General features: G+C 39.7%; 1 protein-coding gene across 1 annotated transcript in view; it reads left to right on the top strand.

The window, feature by feature from the left end:
* The window catches only part of LOC122801280 (arf-GAP with coiled-coil, ANK repeat and PH domain-containing protein 2-like), a 2,104,317-nt gene extending 2,080,672 nt beyond the window's left edge, over positions 1–23,645 (top strand). The window contains exon 23 of the mRNA XM_044070827.1: positions 22,674–23,645. Coding sequence (XP_043926762.1) covers positions 22,674–22,777 — 104 coding nt within the window. The 3' untranslated portion in view covers positions 22,778–23,645. The remainder of the gene's footprint in view (positions 1–22,673) is intronic.
* The last annotated feature ends 418 nt before the right edge of the window (positions 23,646–24,063 follow it).

The raw sequence follows: 24,063 nt of genomic DNA, 5'->3' as shown, positions 1-24,063 counted from the left end.
GGACAACGCACTTAAAACAGTTTTCAGAATCATTGTCTTTGCAGTGCAGTTTGATTCCAGGGTTCCGATCTCAGTCTCAGGGGTCACTTGGGTTCCGATCTCAGTCTCAAGGGTTCCTTTTTCAGTGCCACCCACTTCTGCCTCTGCAGAGGATGAGGAGTCTGTTCTGAGAAACTGTCCCTTAGTGCAGACAGACTCAGACTCTGGTCCTGCTTTTGAGGCATTGAAGAGGATGATAGCCTCCACTCCTTGGTCAGACACGTGGTTTTCATTGGTATCAGCTTCCCAGAATACTGGTCTGTCAGCTGTTCAGCCTATTCAGTAGGCTCCCAGGGACAGAACAAAACCTTATCCCGTGGAGATTCACAACAAGTGCACTCTTGACTCTTCGTAGACTCCGTCACAGCTGCCAAAACTGGTCTTTGTTCACTATTTTGTGGTGATTTATATGGATTTTTGTTGGATTGAAATATTTTTTTCTACATTGAGTGTTTTTTGGAATAAGCAATCCTTTTCTTTTGTTTGGTGAACTTTTAGCTGGAGCCTGCATGCTTTTGCTGGTTTGGAGAGCTGAGCCCAAGTTGTGGAAAAAATGAACATACTCACTCCTAAAAAGAGGTTCTCCCGTTCGATTCTCAGCTGGAGTGCCTTCTGTGTGGAGTCTGCATGTCCTCCCCGCGGTTGAGTGGCATTCGAAAGACATGCGTAGAATGGGCGTGCCTTCGTTGAAGGTTGGGCGTCGAGCTGGCACCTCGGCGCCCGTACAAAATGTACTGCCAATCATTAGTGGACCGAAGTTCCGCTGTGGTGACCCCTAACAGGGAAAAGCCAAAAGAAGAAAAACAACTCACTCCTAACAGAGAAGTGGACTAAAATAGAAAAGTAATATGCAGAAGAAAAGCAAATTGTAAACATATGGCTCAGGTGCAAAATCCTGACCCAGAGTGGAGTACAAATAATGACCAAAACTTAAAAATGGAAAGAGATTGTGTAAAAGGAAGCACATTGACTCCCCTCCAGTCTGTCTCATCTACCATCAGTTTGAAAGAAAGAGAGGATTACCACCACCACCCCCTTCATTCCCCTCCTGAACACACAACTTTTGCTGAAGTCCTAGAATTGATGAAACCAAAGGGGATGTTGTCTATCTGCCCCACCCTGTCAGTAAACGTAGGTGCTCTTTGAGGCATATGGCTCCACCACTTCTACCTCTCGGGTGGACTGTCTGATTTTCTGCATGTCTGTTTTACTGTATATCTGTGTAATCTGTGCAACTGTTTTTTTTTTTTAGTCAGAGCTGAATATCTGTTACTGTTTGTGACCTTTTGAGCTTGTAGTGAAATCTTTTGTCTAGAGAGGCCTAGCAGTTTTCTTTGTGGCAGAAAGAATCAGTCTAGTTTGATCTAGTTTGATCTAGCTAAAAGCATTACTGTGACACTGTTATTTTTGATTGGATAATTGTGCAGGTTTCTGTTTCTCTGCCTTTACTAGCCAGTGTTTTAAAGCAGTTGTACTTATTTGCTCAAGCTTTTCGATGCTGCAGTGAGAGGCCTTCTGCCATTTGCTCTGCTGTGATATTGGTAAAAGATAAGTCCTTATTTTCAACTGTTTTCTGCACTTCTGTTTTACTGTATATATGTGTAATCTGTGCAACTGTTTTTTTTTTGTCCCACCCACTCGCCCAGCTGTTGTGGTGATCTTAAATCTTGGTGGCATTGAGTTGCCCGCCTCTAGTATAAAGGTGATACTGGACACTTCCCCTCAGTCACATTACATCAGCTCATTCTAAAGTTTATAGTGAGAACTTAGTAAAGGCCCACCCCTTTAGCTTCTGTACCTTGAATTATCTCATTATCTTCTGTCTCTTCATTTGATACTAAAAAAACTATACCTCTTTCTACTTCATTTTGCTGCTTGTGCTTAGGAGTTCAACTGCATTTAGTTTGCCGTATTTATTGCTGCTTGTTGGTAGCCTCACTAAATTGATGAAAGAATTATACTGATTCTTTTATTTGTGCTGTCTGTTACTGTTGTGATTTGTGAGCTACTGTTTCAAAGCAACCTACTGCGATTTAACTATATTTCACTATCTACTGCAGTTCATTACTGTTTAACTGTATTTTTTCATACTGCGAGTTCTATTCTTTTGACTGTAAGTGATTAATCTGTTCTTCATTGTGAGTTTTTTCTTACTGAGTTCTTAACCTTAAAATTGAGTAGCATAGCCTAGATACAGGTCTGCGACATCTAGAGCTTCAGCTGCATGGTTTTCTAACCCTTTTTGAGGTATTCCAGCTACAACACAGTTTTCCCTTAGTACCATTTGTGTTATCTAGTAGTACTACTCACAGACCTTCTTCCCTTTACCCTCTTAGCTCTTTCAGTTTCTGACAAATATTGATGGACAATTTCCTGCATTTTCTCCTACTAGTCTATTCGATACAGGCATCCTGAGACAGTGTAGCAACTGCCTCATACATGGACAACCCTCTACTACTACCATCTAGGAACACAATTTGTGAGAGGTCCAAATACATCAAGCATCTAATGTCATTGCTGTCTTCCCCCAGAAACCATTTTGTCTGGCACTGAGAAGGTTGGCAACATGAACACCACACCTCAAACACCATCCATACCTACACAACACACTCCCACATATGCGGAGGCCCTCAACAAAAGCTTACCCAAACAGAAGAGACCTTAGAGGTATAAACGCATGCAAACTCCACTGCCACCACACCATACATAGTCCACACACTTGTCTCAGAGCCACTAAGGCCTAAACGTAAACCCAACATATTAGTCATAGGAGACTGCATTGTGAGACACAGATATGCCCCTCACTAGGCTAGATAAGGAGAAAGTCACGGTTAGTTGTTTGTCAGGTGCCAGAGTTCACCACATCACCAATGCACTCAGGCCTCTCAACAGGTACTGTTATGACTCTGTCTTAGGATATGTTGGAGTGAATGACTTGAGACGTACCTCCCTGGACTGTATGAAGAGAGACATGATCAAGCTCGCTGAGTATGTGTCCCATGCATGTATGTCTCTAGCCTTAAGCAGCATTCTACCATCACCCAGAATGATGCCTCAGTACAAACAGAAAATGATTGACTTTAACAACTGGCTTAGTTTCTGGTGTCATTCAAAGGGGATCCAGTGCCTGACCGCCTAGGATGACATGATTGACAAGCCACGATGCTTTGCCAGAGAAGGTCTGCATCTGTCTCTCTTGGGCTTCAGGTTCCTGGCAAAGGCTCTTGCCTCCCCATAGTGCCTTTTTTAGGCTATGCCATGAGGTGAAAACTACCAACATGAAAATGTAATCAAAATATAAATTGAAGGTTATGCTGTTAAACACTAGGAGTCTAAGCATGAAACTGCACTCATTGCAAGCTTTCTTAACCTTGGAAGAAGCTGACATTTGTGCAGTCACAGAAACTTGGTTCAAAGCTACAGAGAGCACCCCAGCCATGCCAGATTACTCATCCTGTTATTCATTCAGACCCCAAGCCATGGGCAGCAAAATAAAAGGAGGTGGAGTTGCAATATATATAAAAGACACACACACCTCTAGTCTGGACACACAGTATGATGCACAGGAAATACTCCAGGTGCAGTTAGCAATTGACAAAGACCCCTATTCAAATCATAGCTAACTAAAGGCCTCCAACTCTGACTCGATGCCCACTCCACCTATCTGGACCTCTTCATATCCATCAAGATTCAACCCTTTACTCTGATCCTGGCGGACTTTAACTATTCAACCATAGATTGGAAGAAATACTCATGCCAAAACACAAATACCCAGAGATTCCTTGATTTCATCAATGCAAATGCCTTGGACCACTTGGTTGACACCCCCCACAAGAGGTGAAAATATCTTGTACTTGGTATTAACCAACATGAGTAGCCAGTGCAGCATCCTTACATTGTCATCATCCCTGGTAAGACCTAACCACAAAGCAGTCACTTTCTAAGTCACCATCAACCCCCCCAGCTAGGGTCAAACAAAAAAAGTTCTCCAAAGCTGATTACAACCTCCTGAGGGAAGGTATAAACAGCTTCACAGCCCCCTCCCCCTCCACAGAAACTGGCACATATGTCCAAACTTACACCAAAGTACTATGTGAGCACTTGTATAGCTGCATGGAATCCGGAATACCACAAGGGACGAAATCCTACTCCTCAAGGAAGAGTAAACATGTCTGGTGGACATCTACAATAAATAAACTCTATAATAAAAGGAAAAAAATTGCTGACCAAGAAGGAGCAGGTGTCTAAATGGAAGGAATGTCTCCTTAGCCTGAACAAGCAAATAAGAGCACTAGAGAAATCCTCCAAAGCAAACTTAAAGTCCAAACTGGACACAGCTACCAAAGACAATCATAAGGCTTTCTTCATATATGTCCGCAGTCTGAAGGGAAGCACCCAGATCTGCTCAGAACTGGTGGCCAAGGACACCACATACACAAATCCTGTAGATATAGCCAACCTGCTGGCAGACAGTTTAAGTAAAAACTTCACTCCTCTGTTCCTCCATCAGTAAAACAGGACATCCCTAGTACCTGCCCCCCCCCCTTATCTCTAGGCAGCAAGTCATCACTGCCCTCTCAAAGGCAAAAAATACAGTCGCCATGGGACCCGATAAGATCCCAGGCTGCATCCTACATGAGCTCAGGCAGGAACTTGGAGCACCATTAGGCAGCCTATTTAGCCAAAGCCTGAGTAGCGGCTTCGTCCCAGCCAAGTGGAGGACAGCTACTGTTATCCCTTTGCACAAAGGTGGAGCATCTACCGATCCAGGAAGTTAGACCCATCAACCTAATTAGCCTGGTCTGCAAGGCCATGGAGTGGATTATTGTGGACCTCATTAACAAAGACATTGGCAACCTCCAGACACTTGATCCCACACAGTTTGGTTTTGTCATGGGGAGGTCATGCCTGTTAAATTTGGTCGACTTCTTTGAGACAGTCACCAAGGCCATAGACGAGGGGAAGACTATGCACACCGCCTACCTTGACCTGGCCAAGGCCTTCAATACTATTCCCCACTCGGGTGTAATATATAAACTCCCTCAACTAGGCATCAATCCATTTGTTACCAGAGGTATAACAAACTGGCTCACTGATGGAACCCACCTAGTCAAAATTATGGAAGCCACCTCAAGTAGCAGACCCGTAGCAAGCGGTGTACCCCAGGGATTGGTCTTCGGGTCTCTGCTGTTTGGGATATACTTCTCAGAGGTGGAGGCCAAATCTAGTGGGCTACGGCTGACCAAGTTTGCAGATGACTGCAAGCTGGGTGCTGTCAACAATTCCCCTAATGATGTGGACATCCTCCAGGAGGGTCTCACCCAAACATATGACTGGTGCAAAAACATGGCTTCAAACTGAATGGCAAAAAATGCATCCTCATCCCTTTTGGGGAGAATGACGTCCCCACAAATTATCACATTGATAATAAGGCAGTAAGCACACAATCAGGCATGAGGGACTTGGGAACCCAGGTTGACAGCAAACTGACTTTTGACCACCATATTGCCTCCATTGTATGGAAAGCTTTCTACATGGTTCACCTCATTAGTAAGGGTATTTCTTCCAGGGACAAGGTGGTCATAACATCCCTGTATTCTTCCCTTATAAGACCGATTATTGAATACAATGCCCCCTTTCAGCATGTACCTCACAAAGCACATGCAGCAACTGGAGATACTACAGAGATTCCTTACCTGGAGTATCCAGGGCCTCAAATATCTACCCTACATAAGCTAAAAGCCCTGTGTGTCTACTCAGTCTCCTACAGACTCTTCAGAGGTGACCTCTCTCTGGCATACAAAGCAATCTCAGACCCCGCCCTGATGGGACTGCTGCATATCCGCAACTCAAGCTCCACTCAAGTAACCCGCACGCAAGACCTCAGCCTGGTCTGTGACATCAATATGACTTGATGGCAGGACAAATTTGTGTCCCAGAGACACTCCCCCTTTTGTGGAATAGACTCCCTCTCCACGTAAAGCAGAGTACCTCATTAAACCTTTTTAAGCACTACCTAGATAACTGGATGGGGAATAGAAAATACACCCCCTGGGATTCCACATATGTCCCTGCTGGATAGTGGCATATGGTGCTGACTTGTTGCAACATGGGCTAAATTCTTGGTTAGGCTTGTAAGGGCCTCAGGGCCAATAGCCTAGTAACTTCCTGTGATGGGTTTGGTCACCAGGATGGCATGGCAGGAACCTGATACAGCTGAAGCCATACCTCCAAAAATAAGGTCTTATGTCCCCTAGGTCTAGGCGGTTTTGGTCAAAAGGTCCTCTGGTGGATTCAGTGATCGTTGCAGCAGTCACTAAAAACGAGATCATGGATGAGTTATCTGCTGCCCCTGTCCTGAACAAGGTGTCCAGGGCAATCAGAATGCGAAAGGTAATCTGTGCCTTTGCCCTGAGAGTGCTAAATTATTTATTGCACGTGAATTGCTTTCAGAGGGATCCAGCCAAAGGCTGTGGATACTTAGGATCAGCCTATACCTTAGGAGCTTGTATACCACCCTGAATATTATGGTTAACATCACAAACTTCCAGTCATCTGTATCACTGTGCAGCCAATGTAGCAGCCAAGGTGGCAAACACCAACATGACCTTCAAACACAATGTAGCAGCCAAGATGGCAAACACCAACATGACCTTCAAACACAATGCTCCTATGTGATTTCCAAGACTAGTTCAAGGCGCCCTTTACTAATGGCCCCTTTGATGGATCACCACTCTTTGGTCCTACAGTTAAGGAGAAACTAACAAGATGTCAGCCATCAAGAGTTTGAGAACCATCAGAATCAGATTTGAGAATCCCAAAGTTCCTTAATTAGGAATCAGAAGGGGTCCAAATCCCGTTGATTCAGGAAATCTGTGTCAACCTTTTGATTCCACTACTGATAGGGTTGGCTTTGGCCATCACACTGATTAGCTTGGTGGGAAAGATATATCCAGAGGTTTTACTATACCATACCATTTTTTTCCCAAAGGCCACCATCTCAGAATCCAGTTGCCAAATGTTCCAACTCATCAAATGCAAGTGTCTGCTCAAGAAGTGTCTGGCCTATTCCTAAAAAAGGGCCATTCAGGAGGCCGCACTTGACCAGAGAGGGTCATGTCCATTCAGGATTCTTTTTGATTCCAAAAAAGAGCAAGGACCTCATGCCATTTCTGGATCTCAGCAACCTAAACCAATTTGTGAAAAAGAACCCACTCAGAATGGTCATAAAGCAATTTTGCCCTACCTTAATGAAAATGACTGGATGTGCTGTACAGACCTTAAGGGTGTCTGTCTTCATATAAATAACTCAAATTGGTGTCTGAGGCTTCTACACTTTCATCTAGAGGTTATCCATTATTAATTCAGGGCCTTGCCCGTTGGGTTCACCACAGCTCCCCAAGAGTTCACGAAGTACATGGCAGTAGTCATAGCCCATCTACAGCTAAAAGAGATGAGTTCTGGTTTCAGGGCTGCTTCCATTACCACAGTAAACTATGTCAAATTTCATATAAGAATATTCCAATAGATGTTCTTCTCATAATGGTTGCAAACTCCCTTTTAGTCCTCATTCCTTTGACTCAGATTTGCAGGAAGAATCTAAACTGATGGGTTGATGTCACCATTCTGTCAAATAGGGAGACTGTTCCACCCATTCCACTATCATTAGTGACCATAGACCCCTTCCTCTTTGGCGTGTGGGGAGGGCATTTAAAGAGGAGAGTCCAAGGATTTTAATAACGGTCAAAGGCTATCCTTCACATCAATATCCTGGAGATGACTGGTCCTCTTAGAATTGCAGGAATTTCAGGACCATTTGCATCCAGGAGTAATAGCTATATACAATCTGGACAGCATGTCAGTGGTTTGGTACATCAGTAAGCTGGTAGGAACTATATCACACTTCCTCTGCAATGGGCTCTGGATTCAGGTCACTTTCAACTGGTAATGTACATTCCAGAGAAGGCTGGCTAATGGACGGGCACAAACAGATCAGTCTTGATGCCTCGAGTGGTCCTTCAATCCTTTAGTGATGCATGAGATTTTCAGTCACTTGGGTCAGCCTTGCTGTGAATTGTTTGCCTCTGTCCAATGCCTAAGGATGCTCTGGTCTGTTAGTGAACCTCCCTAGTCTTCTTTCACCCCATTCCTGATACCTAGGTTTTTACAGAAAGCTTCATCCTGCATTAATTTTACTGAAAACCAATTTCGGCCATAAAGAACTTTGCATTTTTCTCCACTGTTGTGTGAATATGAAGTTGGGATATTTGTGTCCATTTACATTGTGGCTTGAGGTTTTCTGAAAGTGATTTTTGTTGATTGTGTTTATGGTGGTGTCGATCACTAAAATTTCCTGGGACGAGTTGGCATGAATCCTTTCAACCACCTTGAATCTCTGAGGGAAATGCTTCTGAATCCTTCCCCAGCACAGATCTTGATGATTGGTGCATCAGACTGAAGTTGAGTTATTTTGGAGTCATTGTCAGTTTAGAAACATGATCTCTTGCTCAGATGGATGTGAATTAGTCCGAAGGAGATATGATCTGTGTTGTCAGAAGCCAGAACATTCAGGAATCATCTTTCCAGGGCTTTTATATCACTGACAGCAAGACAAGTCTTAGGTTACATAAGCAAGGTAGCACAAGGTCCTACCAACTTTGCATAATATAGATACGGTTATACGATCTAACATTGTCTGTACTTTACTGGCAAGTGCATTTGAGGGTGTAACAGGGCCGACAGAGAGCTTGAGTTAAGTAGCTCATTTTAGACTGAAGTGTCAACTCAGTCCACAGATTTTTTTTCCAGGAGTTATGTGCATGTGATGGAGTCTGGACGGAGATCTTTTTTATCCTTGAAAAAATTTAGATCTTAGTTGTTACTGAGTGGAACATGGATTCAGTCATTCCTGTGGAATTATTTGGGACTCGTCTCACTCTTCACCAGGCATTCCTCCATTATTTACACAACTGACTTTGTCTTGGTGCCTGACCAGGATCACCTTCTCCTGACACTGCTGGTATTCCAGCTGGATATTATGCCTCCGAGCTAGTGGTAGACCTTCCAGTTGGAAAGTGGTTCTCAGTTTGGACTAAGTGGGTACCCTGTGCTTTCCCCCACTCCCTGACAGTCTGTTGCTAATGCCTGATGTATCAGAGGCTTGGTTGTGCAGGTTTTAATTTCACTTGATGGGTCCTGAGCAGAATTCTGCCTATTTTTCCCCATTGGGGGAACAGGATTAAAATCAGTACTGGAAGGTCAAGCAAGTCCTTTTAGTTCTGCATTTCCATCCTTCTTTGAAAAGCCTCTTCCCCTCTTTGGGATAGTTGGATCTTATTTTCAGTGGGCTTTTCTGTCAACATTTGGGGCTGTGAGACTGGTGGTGGTTGGAGTTCATAGCCGAGCTGCACTTCATTCCTTACTGCTTTACCACTGCTGAAATTTCTGAGTTTCAGGCCTATAGCAGAAGGAAACTCTCTTGCCCCTCCAGTTTCTGGAGTTGTATACTTCCAACTGTATACAAAAAGGTATTGCTTTTGTCTCTGAACCGTTTCTTCAGCATACTTCATATTAGGAGTGGAAACTGGACAGACCGAATGGACAAATGAAGTTGTCTGCCTGAAGGGGTGCAGCATTTACTGGTGTTGCTTAAGATGACTGAACTGTTTTAATAGTTTAGTGTCTCCCTGTCTGCAGAGAGAGGCACTCAATTTCAACTGTTTACTACTTCGAGGACTTTGTTGCTATGGCATTTGTATTGTCTTGCCTGTCTTTGTTGATGTCAAAGTCCTGACTTGCAATAAAAATTTAGACTTGGTTCGCTTGACATTTTTCCTACATTACTTACCCTTTTCAAATGCTGCCTTGAATAGCTGTGCGAGATTGGTTTCATCTTGCTAGACTATTTTTGTTTCCCCAGAACCTTATATAATGGTTCCCCTGCTTGCATCCAGTTGGCTCATTCACTTCAGGGGAGAAGAGTATTCCTGGCCTAGGCAAGAGCTCGATAGCCCATTTGTTTTCTGCCTAGAAAATGAGATTCACCCAGCTTTCTCCCAGTGAGAATCAAGTGGTAGGGAACAGGTAAGCTTGTGGGGTGGGAGGATATTGGGGCAGCATTACCATCTTCTACTTCAGAAAACCTCTGTCTCCCTCAGAGGCTCCTTCAAGCTCCACCATTGATGTCTTTCAAACCCACACCGAGTTCCCCTTGTCTACCTGATGCTAGTGCTCTATAATAGTGAAGGCTAAAACTTCACTGGGCAACAACTTGTGCACCTGGTAAGTGTCATCCACATGGCAAGCCAGAACTGCCTCACTCCCCCTAGGATGTCCAAGCCTGCAGTGGACCACATCTCTTGCATGACTTTTCTTCCTGAGTCCATGTTCTTGAGTTCTTTTCTGGTGCAGGAGTTTCACCAATCAAACTTCTGCCTGCCTTGCAGCAACCAAACTTCTGCCTGCCTCGCTGGCTTACTGATTGGAATTCAAACCGTTTTTTATTTTATTTTTTTACAGGAAACATCTTTATTAAATTATCATGTATGACATGGGCAATCTTACATTTATATAAATTAAAATAAACCATACCAACCCAATTTCAGTTGCAAACATTATACATTACAAACCATGCTGACAGAACTAGCTACAAATATTATGCATCACTTATATGTCCAGTCATTGTCAGACGTTACATAGCCGATTCAAATCTTGCCTTTATTAAACCTAGTTCCTCCTCTGCATGTATTGATTCCCACAATTCCCACTTTTTCCTATGTAATTTGCTCCTGCTCTTTTCTAAAGATCCCACTTTCGAGTTGTTTATTTCTGTTACTATCTTCGCTCCTTCTAGTAAAGTTGGTTTAGGCTTTGATTTCCATTTTCTAGTAATTGTGTTTTTTGGCAACCATCATAATTAGACTCAGCAAGGCTTTACTATGTCTAGATAATTCCAATTCTGTGTCATGGCTCAAAAAAAATTTTCCTTAGTTATACCAGTTTGCTCACCCACTGTGTCCAACAGTCGGCACAGAATCTTTAAATTCTGCCAACTCACTACACTCTCAGAAACTATGTCCCCAGTTACCACTTTCTTCCCTGTCACACCTCCAACATTTGCTGTCTACCTGAGGAAATACTCTTTGCAGTCTGCTTGGGATATAAAAATACCTAAGTAAACGCTTCCAAGCAAAGATCCTAAATGTTCTAGACTTTGTTGCATATTTGGAAGACATACTTGTATCCCCCCATTATTTCTTTGTGAATTGTTTATTCAGTTTCTCTTCCCAGTCCTTTCTAACCTCCACTGATTGATTCTTATAGTTATCATGCAGCATTTTACGTGATCTAATTATTCCTTTCTTAATGCCAATTTCTGTTCTAGATTCTACTATAACTTCATGCTCATTTTCCATTTAGGATCCTCTATTTCTTTCTCTTTGCCTATGCTCTGATATCAGGCTTTGATAGGGAAGGCAGTCTCTAATGTGCAGTCCAAATAAGTTCTTGGTATCTGTCCATTCTGTTACCTTTCCCTCCCTAGTTATTTGCTTCCAATACCTTGGTTCCTTAGCCCGTTTTCTCCAATAAATTCCATCCCCCTGTTGCCTATTTTCTGTATCCCTGATTGCAGTCATCCCTGTTGTCAGAATGTCCTTTCTTCATTCATTTGTTGGCTTAGTCTTAGAATACTTTTTGCTACTTTAAGTATATTCTGTTTGATTATTGTTATTCTCAAAAGTCTGAATCCAAAATCTCAGTCTGGCCATGTTCCTTGAGCGTCCCCTCTTTCTTCGTCATTTCTTTCCACTTTGAATTGTAGTTTTTTGCTTGTGCTATGTATAGGAGCCTTAACTGTGTTGCTCTGAAATACTCCTTTAAATCAGGAATTCCCAATCTGTCTTGTTCTATTGGAAGAATAAGCTTATCCTATTTGACTCTTGTCGTCTTCCCCTTCCAGATAAAATCTTTCAGTTCTTTATTGCTATCCACAATTTCTCTTCTGGTTGATAAAAATATGCTTGACCTGTGTATGATTAAAGGGGCTAAAAACATTTTAACTGCTTTTATCTTACTGTCCATATCCATATAATAGAGCTTCCATTTTCTTAATTTTTGTATTATCTTTTGTTTAGTCTTTTCCCACATATCCTTAGCTGCCACATCAGAATTATTTTAATCCATACTCCTAAATACTTCATTTTGTCATGTCCCCATAAATATGGACATTGCTGAACTAGTTCTTATGTGGGTACATAGTTTGCCACTAGTGCCTTTGTTTTAGCTTCATTACTTTTGTATCCCAAAAAGATTTGAAGCTGTCTCAATATGTTCCACAACACTGAAAATACCCCATTCTGCAGATAGAGATGGCTTTTCTTGACTACCATACCAATTATATCCTTGAATTTCTGAGTCCCTTATTTTCTTTGCCAGTGGTTCTAAATATAATGCAGGTAACAAAGGGGATAGAAGATACCTGTGCCTGGTTTCTTTGCTCAAACAGAAATTATCAGACAGGACCCCACCCAGTTTAATTTTCGCCTCCAATCCCTCGTATATTCTCCTAATCAACCTTATAATTTTATCAGGGAATGCAAATGCTTTCATTGCTGTGCTTATGTCCCAGCTTACTCAGTCATATGTGTTCTTGGGTCTATATTAGAACATCAAAGTTTCAAAACTTCGAATGTTCTAATATCTACCCCTATTCAGCGAAAGCTGAAAATATTGAAGCAATAGAAAACCAAATTGTTTCCTCGGGAAAGAATTTGGTTGTCCGTTTCTGTTGCTTCGGTATTTTCAGCGCTGTGGCGGAAAGTTACGGGTTGGGTTCAGGTAAGTGTGCGATTGAGTGCGGATTAGGTTAGTTAGGGTTAGGGTGCGGGTTAAGTATGTGTGCGATTGTGTGGACGTGAGGGTTAGGGTGGGTTAGGTGAGTTAGGGTTAGGGCACGGGTTAGGTATGTGTGTGATTGTGCGGACGTGAGGGTTAGGGCGGGTTAGGTGAGTTAGGGTGCGGGTCAGGTAAGTGTGCGATTGTGTGGATGTGAGGGATAGGGCGGGGTAGGTGAGTTAGGGCACGGGTGAGGTGAGTGTGCGATAGTGACAGACTTTAGGGTTTGGGTTAAGGTAAGTGGATAGTTAGTGGTGTGTGTATTTTAGTGTAGGGTTTAGGTGTAAGATTTTAGGTGTATGTGTGTGGATTGCTGTTGGTTTGGTGTGCTTGTGTGTGTTTTGGAACACAAATTTTTTCCCTCTGTAAAAATTTGCTATTCTGTATGTTCGATGTTGTCAGCTTTCACTGAATAAGGGTCGATATTAGAATATTCGAAGTTTTGAAACTTCGATGTTCTAATATAGACCTGCATTCTCTACATCAAGACCCGACCAACAACAGTGGTATTTTCTTACATTCTGCTTCCTCCTGAATCACCATTGGTTTGTTAATGTCAAATGTTTGCCTTCTCTCACAAAACCACATTGATCCAAATCTATCAATTTTGGCATCCGTTTTTCCATTCTTTTAGCCATTGTAGACATAAACACTTTATAATCATGGTTTAATATTGAAATGGACATGTATGAAGCTGGATCTGATGGATCTTTACCCTCTTTTGGTATTACAGCTGCCACCACTTCCAGGATGTTAGTACTTCTCCTGTTAAAATACTATTAAACAAAACCTTCCAGATCTTTCAGTTTTCTCCCCCTAGCTTCCAGACTTTCAAAGGAATACCATGTATGTGTGGAGACTTTCCTGTAGATTGGTTATACATCACCATTTTTATCTCATCCCTTCCTGTCATATTAGTAATTGAGCCTCCTCTACCTCTAACCTTGACATATATATGTATATCACCATTTTTATCTCATCCCCTCCTGTCATATTAATAATTGAGCCTCCTCTACCTCTAACCTTGACATATAGATATATATATATATATATATATATATATATATATATATATATAACCATTTTTATCTCATCCCCTCCTGTCATATTAATAATTGAGCCTCCTCTACCTCTAACCTTGACATATATATATATATATATATATATATATATATATATATATATATCCCCCCTATAAACGTTTCCATTTGTACCTTTTCATGATTTCCTTAATTCTCTGCTTTATACAGACATTCACAGAATATCTGAAATACTTCTGTAGGATCTCTTGTTATCTTCCTTGCTATAGGCTCCCTAAGCAAGAGGACAGCCTGTTCAGCTTTCTGTTGCCTGAGATATTGTGCTAAAAGTTTTTGTGCTGCAGACTTACTGTCAAAGAACAGTTGCTTAACAGCAGTCTTTCTAAACACATGCATATTATTGAGGTAATCCCTTATTTTCTGTTTAGCATTCTGCATTTGTTCCTACTTTTGTTTTGAGACCCCCCCCCCATTTTGCAATACTTTAACATTTGTCAGTTCCTCAAATAATTATTGTTACTTAACTATGATTCCCTTTTTTATTTCTACCCTATTTTTAAACTCCACTTTACTTTTATCCCACTGCCTAGCAATGTTTTCAGAAGAAATTTCTATCTCCTGAAATAGGTCCTGAATAATTTCCACTACCCAGTCTTTAAATTCCTATCTTTTCAGCAGATAGATGGGAAAGCGCCAGTGTCTCATTTTTATTTCATTACCCTGTGTTTTTATTGTAGTTACTGGCATATGATCTGAAATAGTTATTGGGTACTTATCAAGACCTTCAATTAAATGAACATGTCCCAGTGAAATGTAAATTCTGTCTAGCCTAGCCCAGTTTTTGTTTCTTGGGGAATAGTATGTAAATTCACTCAACTCCTAGTACTGAATTCACATCTTCCATGCCAAATATTTTCGTACATTTCTTTAAAAATGTACCCTTTGTTATATTTTCCCTTCTTGCCCCCCCCCCCCCCCCCCGACACATCTTCACTGTTGTAAATCAAATTCCAGTCCCCATGTATAGGTAATATTCGTTGCTGAAAGCTGATAATTTCTCCCAGAGTTTTCTTAAGCTTCATTATAGCAGTTGTTGGTGGAATATAAATACCTGCCAGTGTAATTCTCCTCCCTTGCCAGTTGCCTGTTTGTACTACAAATCTAACGTTATTGTCTTTTTTATCCACTTCTATTACTGTTGGAGCTCCTCTTGCAATTAAGTACTCCTCTCTTTGCCCCAGGTATTTTGCTGAAAAAATATTCTGAAAACATTTATCAAATTCACATTTTCATTTCTTTCCAAGTGTCTCCTGTTGCAAAGCTATTTGTATTGTACATTTTTGAAATATAGTTCACAAGTCTTTTTTGTATTTATCTGAGACCATTAGCATGTAAAACATTACAGAAAAATCATATTCTTGAAAAAATATTCCCACCTTTTATGTACAACAGTTTTTTGTTAAATGTCTAGTTTCAGCTTTTGTTACATGCATGTACTGTTTGGCAGGGTAATCTTTTATACAGTTGTTTCTTGTCATCTTCATTTGAGCCTGTCACATCTTACAGAACTATTTTTTGAAAACCCTCAAACAAAATTACACACACACCCAATACCCCCTATAAAACCTGTTAACCTAATAACTCAAAAACTATGTACATTTTCAAATATAGAAGTTTTACACTCCTAATAGCAACGAATGTTCCAAATTGACAGCCACACGCAGACTTAAGCTAACCTAAAAGAATGGTTATCCATGTTAAGAAGCCTGTACAGCCTGTGGTTCTATTAAGTGCTGTCTTGTTTTATTCTATCTTTACATCTCCCTCAGCTGGGAAAACACTTAAATGCTTTCAGAAAACATTTTCTGCAAGCCATTTCTCTTTATCAGATTGTCTACTAGAGACATGAGAACCAGACACAAAACTGTTAGAGAATAAACCTTATAATAATCCATATTCTTTTTCATTTACTTGCTTTCTCTTAGAACTTGTTACTAGATTAAGCTAATGGCCTTAACCCCCAGTCATTCCCCTATGCAAGAATGAGACATTTGTTTTGTTTGTTTACAATGCAGTGCCAACATTTCTTAAAACTGAACAGAGAGAAAAAGAGAAGGTTGGAAGGGAAAAAAAAGGAGCACCTATTTACAATTAGTATCCCTATTACTTAAAAAAACTGGAAACACTTTGCAATCATGCAGTATTTAAATAGTGCTATTAAAAATGTATTTTTCTTGCAATTAACTCGCGTCACCCCATTCCTGAGTATTTTGTGAACATTAATGACATGAAAGGCATGTACTTTAGAGTTTCCTGCAAGTTTAACAAAGTCCAAAAAAGCCCAATATTTCCAGATTTTGTTCTCTCATGTTTCACAAGTATGATTATTGCTTTGTAATTCCACATTTACCAATTTCTAAGTTACTAATTTTATTATCCAAACATTAATGACATGAAGTAGGGCATATGCTTTAGAGGCCCTACAAGTTGAACAGAAATAGAACAAGAAAATCTGGAAATATACAATCTCCCAAACCCTGTCCGTTTCATTTCCAACGTACCCTCAGTTCTTTGAGTCATCTCTTGTGCTTTTTCCCTTCTCTCAAGCATTTTCCATTGAAACACTGGAAGTGGTTTCACTGGCGCTCTCTCTCTCTGTGGTCTTTATTACCAGAAGAACAAGAAGCAGAATCTGCTGTTTCGTAGCTCACGTTTTGTTGGACAAACTTTTGTATTTTTTCCTTAGCACTTACTTAATCAAAAAATAATTTTGTTCCTCCCGGGGAAAATATTTTGAAGATGGCTGGGTAAAGCAGTTTGAATCTCACGCCTGCTTCTCGACATTCCTTGAATAATGGAATAAATTTACTCCTCTTCTGCCTGTTGTACAGTGAGTAGTAATTTTCCACAAAACAGTCTGCTTTCTTCCACTTTTGGTACTTTGTCCTTCTGCCACAGTTTTGTGAGAATCTACTCTTCCAGCTGGTAAGATTGCATCCTTATTAAAGGTCTAAGTTATTTTCTCATAGCCAGGTTTGTAGCTTAGACATGATGTGCCCTTTCAAGTAACAGTTCCTACTGTGGAATACTGGTCCAGTTGCTTACTTGTGCATTCATAAAATTAATAAATTCTGTTCCTTCCAGCTTCTCAAGTACAGCAGAAAATCTCAGGTTTTCTCTATCTGCTCTGTCCTCTAATTCTGTTACTTTTTGAAATATATCTTCTTGTGCAGTCTCATATTCAGCCAGCCTTTTCTTCATTTCTTTTTTTTTTCTTCTAAACACCTTTATTGAATTATCACTTGTGACATAGACAAATTTGCATTCATATAAAAGTAATCAAACTATATTAACATAAACATTTATACTTCACATGTATTGCTATATATCCTATAACCGAAGTAATATTACATAACTTATTAAATTCCTCCTTTTTTAAACAAGAAACATCTTCATTAAAACCATCAGTTACTAAATGGGCAATAATCATACATTTATAAATGAAAACAGACCACACCGACACAATCCTAGTCGTAAGCACTTTACATCGCAAACCATACTGACACACTCCCAGCTACGAACATTAGACATCACTTACAATTTAACCAATCTTTCTTACTCAGACATTAGATAGCTCATTTAAGTCCTGCTGCTTTTGGGCCTCATTCCTCCCTTGTATGTATTGTTCTCACAATTACCATTTTTCCTGTGTAGTTTGCTCCTACCCTTTTCTAAAGATCTCAACTCCAGTTTTATCTCTGTTACTATATTCACTACTTCCAGTATAGCTGGTTTAGATTTTGATTTCCATTTTCTAGTAATTGCTTTTTTGGCAGCCACCGTTATTAGACACAGCAAGGCCTTACCATGTCTAGGCAATTCTGTTTCTGTATCATAGCTCATAAAAATAATCTCTCTAGCCTTTTCTTCATTTCAACCTGTGATATTTGCAGTTTTACCACCTTGTCTGAATATCTGTTTAAATCTTCTTCCATTTTTTCCCTGCCTTTTATTGCTTGAGTTGATGTACTCCATCAGTGCTTCATTTATTTTAATCAGGTCTGTGTGCAGTTGCCTTATATTTTACCCTAAGTTACTGGAAGTCATGACTAGAGCTTGCACGTTTTTTTGCTGAACAGCTGCAGTACTTTCCCCAGTCAGTGATTTTTTTTTGTCACCTTTTGTAGCTGATTTTCCTTCAGGTCTTCTGTATTTCTTTTTTTCCTGACATCTAGGTAATGCACTTAACTAGCCAGTTACTGAAATTTACACACAAATCTAAGTCCAATGTCTTTCTTTGCTAAGTTTCTGTTTTCACACTGGGAAAGCTAGAATTAAGCTGTTAATCAGTGTGCAATCATCTTGGAAGTCCCTTGGATTTAAACCGTTCTGAGGACCCATCAAGGAAGGTTATTCATTTTTGGAGTATATACCGTAATATACTTACCGTCTCAAGGGATGTATGAGAAGACTGACCTTAAAGAGTAGAATATCTTTTTATCATTTCCCTGTGGATGAATGTTTTTTACAGCCATCTTCAGCTTTTGGAGTTTCTTTTAGCCAGGCATTTACTAGGGTATCACTGTTTAGCAGTGGTAGGGGCAACTTCATTTTTGTTTCCTGATTTACATGAAGCTTATTAGTTTGTGACTAGGAGCTGAATCTTTAAAGGCTGGAGAATGAGTGGATTGTCATCCTGGGCATAAATGCATCCCCTAGTGCTGAAACCTCCAGAAAACGATAAAAAGCTTTGATTGGTGGAAAGGATGAATCCAACTGTAGGACCATCAAGGATGGTCCTCTTGCAGGTAAACTTAAGAAGATAAGAAATTCTGGTGGACTCTTAAAAAAGCTACTTGCAATAGAGTGTTGATATAATCCAAAAAAAAAACACCTGACTGTAAAATTGCACCCAGTCTGTTGAGGGGCAGTTTATCACTTCAAGATTATGTTTGCAAAAAAAAAGTGTTGGGAAGCACTAAAGGAAAATAGTGACACACACAAGTATGTACAATCTCAAGTTTTAGTCATTTCAGCACTATTCATTGCAGAATCCCTGTGGCAGCATGATGAAAAACAAATACATAGATTTTATTGGGGGGGACCAAGCCACCTTGATTTAAGACAGTTTTAGGGGTTTTAAACTTCAGCTTTTGATACAGTATTGTCATTACCAAAGCCAATTTCAGAAATGCAACAAATCCTTACATTTTTCCAGAGAGAAATGCAGTGTTGTCTCACCATTTCTAATGCAGCCTACTAGGTCTTGATGATGAAGTTAAATCTTTTAAATTTGTTGTATATATATTCTAAAAAATAAGTACACCAGAGTTATCTTTCAGAAACATTGCTCTCTTTTTAGAAGAATAAGAGCTAATCGTCCAAAAATAGTTTTGTCCCAATGTAGTCATGTTTAGAGGATATTAGTGCACTTTCAGTACTGTCAACTACTAGTAGTTCATTTAGGATATCAAACTTGCACTGTCCACCCAGGCAGACTAGTAATCAGTGCCACAATTTGTAGATTAAACTTCTAGCTATCATTTTGGTTACACCTTCAGTTGATATACAGAAAATGGAAGTGTAGCAAGCATAAGTATTTAAGTACATCAACAAATTAAGTACAATTTTGTATGCTGGTTTGCAGTCATCCTTGATTGTCATTTCTTAATAGGTTGATAGGATCTGAAATATCATTGTACACATACTTTGCCAGTTTCAGCACTGTTCCAGTTAAAAAGAGATGACAGAAAGCAGTATCACAGTGTTAAATTATGTTGGTTGTATTGTGCAGCTGTGATTGCCTAGCTTGAAAAATTATGGATTATCTCATTTCCCAGATGTATACAAACATACCTCTCAACCTAGAAACATCAAAAATCTGGAAAAGGCCCATGAAAAATAGGTACGCTGATTAACATTTGATTTCCATACATAATTACGTAACCCCACCCACTCCAATGGAATTGTGGGATACCAACTTTCAAATGCAAACTGAAGAACGGGCAAGCATAGTATGGCACCAGAGTCCCCCAACAGCCACTCTGATGTCCCATTACCTGGCTATTTTGCCCCATTTACCGTAAACACTAATGTGTGCATACTGCTTTACTTCTACAATGATTGTTTTATTTTTGCAGCACAACAGTGCACAGACAAAAAACAATACTGACTCGCAATGAAAATAGACTTGGCATTAAAACTTGTCTGCCCTTGAAACTTACATTCATTGAAACCCACACCAGATCCGAAGAAAATGCATTTGGCCACTGGTGGATAAAGATTACTTTTGGGCTGTTTTCAAATCATTGGCCCCTTGCACACACAACAAGAAACATACATGTGTTCTTTTCTTTGATACACCTTCCTGACTTTATTAAATTATGTTCCTTGTGTAATACAGCACACTTGTTAGAGTGCATTTTAAATTTGTTTAAACATTTTTCTAGTAGTATGTACTGCAGGCAATGAAACAAAATACATGAACCAATAATACCAAAACTGCTCATTGAGAACATTTTCCATCATAAAAGTCTACTTCCACACCCACACTATAAATAGATTGACAGCAGTGTTAAGCCATAGGCATCTTGCACAGCTTGTCACACATTTTCAATTTCATTTTTTCGGGGGGGGGGGGGCAAAGGGTCAAAAACCCGGGGCACATTTTTAAACATTGCTTGTATAATTTTGTAAAGTTGCTAGAATAAAATGTTACCACCATGCATTTCACTAGTAAGTCTTGAACCTAGGACCCTATGCACTACAGTCAGAGCAACATACCACTATGCTAAACAGCAGCTTCCTGAATCATAGGAAGACTGAAACTTACTGGCTATCATTTAGTGAATTAATTTCTCACTTCTCACCACAGCTCTCAACCTCTTAGCACAAAACACCTGGACAAACAAAGCCAATAATGGGGGATTACAAATTTCATTCTCACTATAACTGTCAACTCTTGGCAGAAAAAACCTGGGGGAATACAAATTCAGTTCACTATAGCTCTCAACTTAGCATAAAAAACCTGGGGAAATACAAATTCAGTTGTCACTATAGCTCTCAACTCTTAGCAGAAAATACCTGGGGGAATACAAGTTCAGTTCTCAATATAGCTTTCAAGTCTTAGTACAAAAAAACCTAGTGAAAGCTCACAAGTGGTGGTTGCTAGGGACTTTAGGCTCTTTTTCCCCTGTACTGAAGGTACAGGGTTTGAGCCTGAGTACCTCTAGCCACCAGGTATATTGAATGGGGGCATTTACACACACACACACACACACCTCTCCATAAAAGTGAAGTTCTTCATACCTTACTTCAATAGAAGAGCCGTTAAGCTCTCACATTCACGTTCTGATTCCAGCTTGCATAGCATATATCCATAAACCTCTTCTCGGCCAAACAAGTTCTAATTCCAAACTCTTCCCACCCGCATTCGGAACTTACTGGTGATTCCATAAAGCTTCTTGCATATACTCCATAACCTGTCTAAACATCCCGCTTGCATTTGCGGCCAGACGGAAATGATGTGAGATCCCCCAGCTCAATTCTGACTGGCTGGTAGCCCTGATGGTTCTGATGTCATCCTGCACGTAGACATCAGCGTGAAAATTGAAATCAAAAGGGAAATCAGAAATGAAGGGGTGCCACTCTGGGAAACGTGACACCCCTTCATTTGTACCCCAAAACTCGGTAAAAACAGAGTAAATCGGTATGGTGGGGAGGTATGTATACAAATTTGGATTAAATACAGTGCCAACATTAATTTTCCATATGCTGTGTCTTGAGTGCCCCCTTTCATAGGCCTTGTGTGCTCATGTCATGCTATCATTGTGATAAGTGCTTTTGCTTTCAGCTATATTCAAGCTGATCTCAAGCAGTCAAAGGTTACTGTCCATGTTGTTGCAAGGGGTTTACAGTAGTTGGTGTTTGCCAGGCACTCACAGACTTAGTGTCTCATAATTTGAGAGACACTGCAGTACAGTGAAGTCTTTGTTTTTTGCTTTTCTCTATTTTGTGACTGAAGAGCTTGTATATACAAGTTCATGGGTTGTGGGGATTCCCCCCAGAAAAATACATTAATTTGTTAGCCTTTCTCTAGTTATGTTTCTTATGTTTTATAAAAATCATTGAACCATAACATTTCCAAAAAATCCATTTGACTAAACTTAGGGGAAACATTTAAAATACCAGGTCCAGGTCAGTCACTAGTCAAACTACTTTCCCCACAGTTTTTGTAAGTGGACAGGAAGTTTTTTGTGGACTAGTACTGAAGGTTTGTGGTAGTCATGTGCAGTGTGTAATCCAGTTACCTAGGGAACCTCACAAGGAAGCCATCGCTTGAGGTTTTCCTAGTTGAGCAACCAGGTTTCTTATATATAATGCACACAGTATGGCAGAATGAAATGTAGATAGTGATCAGCCAGTCCTAGATAACTGATAATTACCACACAACTAAAAAAATTGCTTTGGTGTCTGTGCACTGCTGTCATCTTTTTGTTCACCAAAAAAGTGTGTACATTTGTACATAACATTTAGAATTGTATGTTATGTCTTTCTAAAATGCCATATTCAGGTAGAATTATCCTTCTCTTTCATCATCTGCACATAAAATATTCTAAAACATTCTTGGTAAAATTGTCAGTATAGCAGCATTTTTTGCAGTAATTTCATTGCGTCATTGTGTTTTCTTTTGTTTTGTAGGTGATCAGACTTACCATGATATTTTCCGTGACTTCTCTCAAATGGCTTCTGATAACCCAGAGAAATTAAATCGATACCAGCAGAAGGATTCTGATGGACATTAATCACAGCAAAAGCTATCCATTTTCATTTATTCTTTCGTGCTCAAATCATCCCTTTCTTGATTTGTTTAATTTCAAAATTCAAGAAATCATTTTAATAATTCCAAAGACTGCATGTATTTTGGCATTTTTAGAAGCTCTAATTCATAGATTTAAACTGAAAAAGGAAATGAAGTAAATGTTTTCTAGGTTGTCTATTTGTATATCTGTGATTTCTTTTAAAATGAGGCAGTATGTGCAATATGTATACCTCTAAAAGTTAATTAAAAGTGTTGTTAGAATGGGTCCCAAGATAATAGAGTATTATGTTTACAAACATCTGATTTATGTGGGTTTTATGTTTTTCTTAGGATGAAATTCTGCAGTGTAATAATTTGGAAACCAGAATGATAAAATAATTTTTATCTATGGGCAAAGCTGCCAAACCTTTCATATAGGGATTTCATCCCTTAAATTATTTTTATATTGTATAAAAAGGTTTTAAGATAAAAAAAAAATCTGGCTTTCTGTTAACTTTAGCAGTTCATGTACTGTGGAGTTCCATTCCACAGTACCTATCTAATTGCACACAGTTTTGTGATTTGTTTAGCAAGTTACATTAATTGCAAATTGCATTCCTCTTAGTTTGAAGCATTGATTGGAAATATTTTAAGATTTGTCATTTGTAGTCTGTGTTGTAAGTTAATACTTGGATTTTGTCTGAAATGGGCCCTGCATCACTGAATAGCTGTATAATTATATTTTTGCTAAATTGTATCAATCTTTTGTTATCTATGTGTATGGATTTATGCAGTTAACCGTGAGAATGAAAATGAACACGTAAAGCATTTTTAAATTACAAATCTGAAATCATAAAATGTTCTCACTTCAAGCTTCTAGTTGCTAGAATTCTTAAATAAGATACGTTACTTTGCATTGTATAGTTCCTTAATGGCTAGATGTCACAAATATAAAGTACTGAAAGGTACTTACAGGGAAGTTTTTTTTTAAAACTTTATCTGGCCAAAGCTGTCATCTGCATATGTGCTGCACCAACTTACAAACTGTAAAACACAGAGACTTGGTAATATACAGCAATATTTGCTGTGTCTGAGTGCCCCCTTTGCATTTTTTTCACACATTCTTTCTTCAAGCACTCTGCAATGGTGGTTCTCTAGCATTTCCTCTGGTTGTTAGAAAAGAGGTTGTTCCCTTTTGCGTTTGGCCAGGTCCTTTGTTCCAGGTCGCTGATTCTTCCTTTTTGTACTACCCTTCTCCAGAAGACCTGCAGTGCAGCTTTGTGTTCTAGT

This window comes from Protopterus annectens, chromosome 4.part1 (genome assembly GCF_019279795.1).
Source record: "Protopterus annectens isolate FY-2018-M chromosome 4.part1, PAN1.0, whole genome shotgun sequence".
Lineage (NCBI taxonomy): Eukaryota > Metazoa > Chordata > Ceratodontiformes > Protopteridae > Protopterus > Protopterus annectens.
The sequence above is the reverse complement of the archived record's forward strand: the minus strand, read 5'-3'. Positions and strand labels throughout refer to the sequence as shown.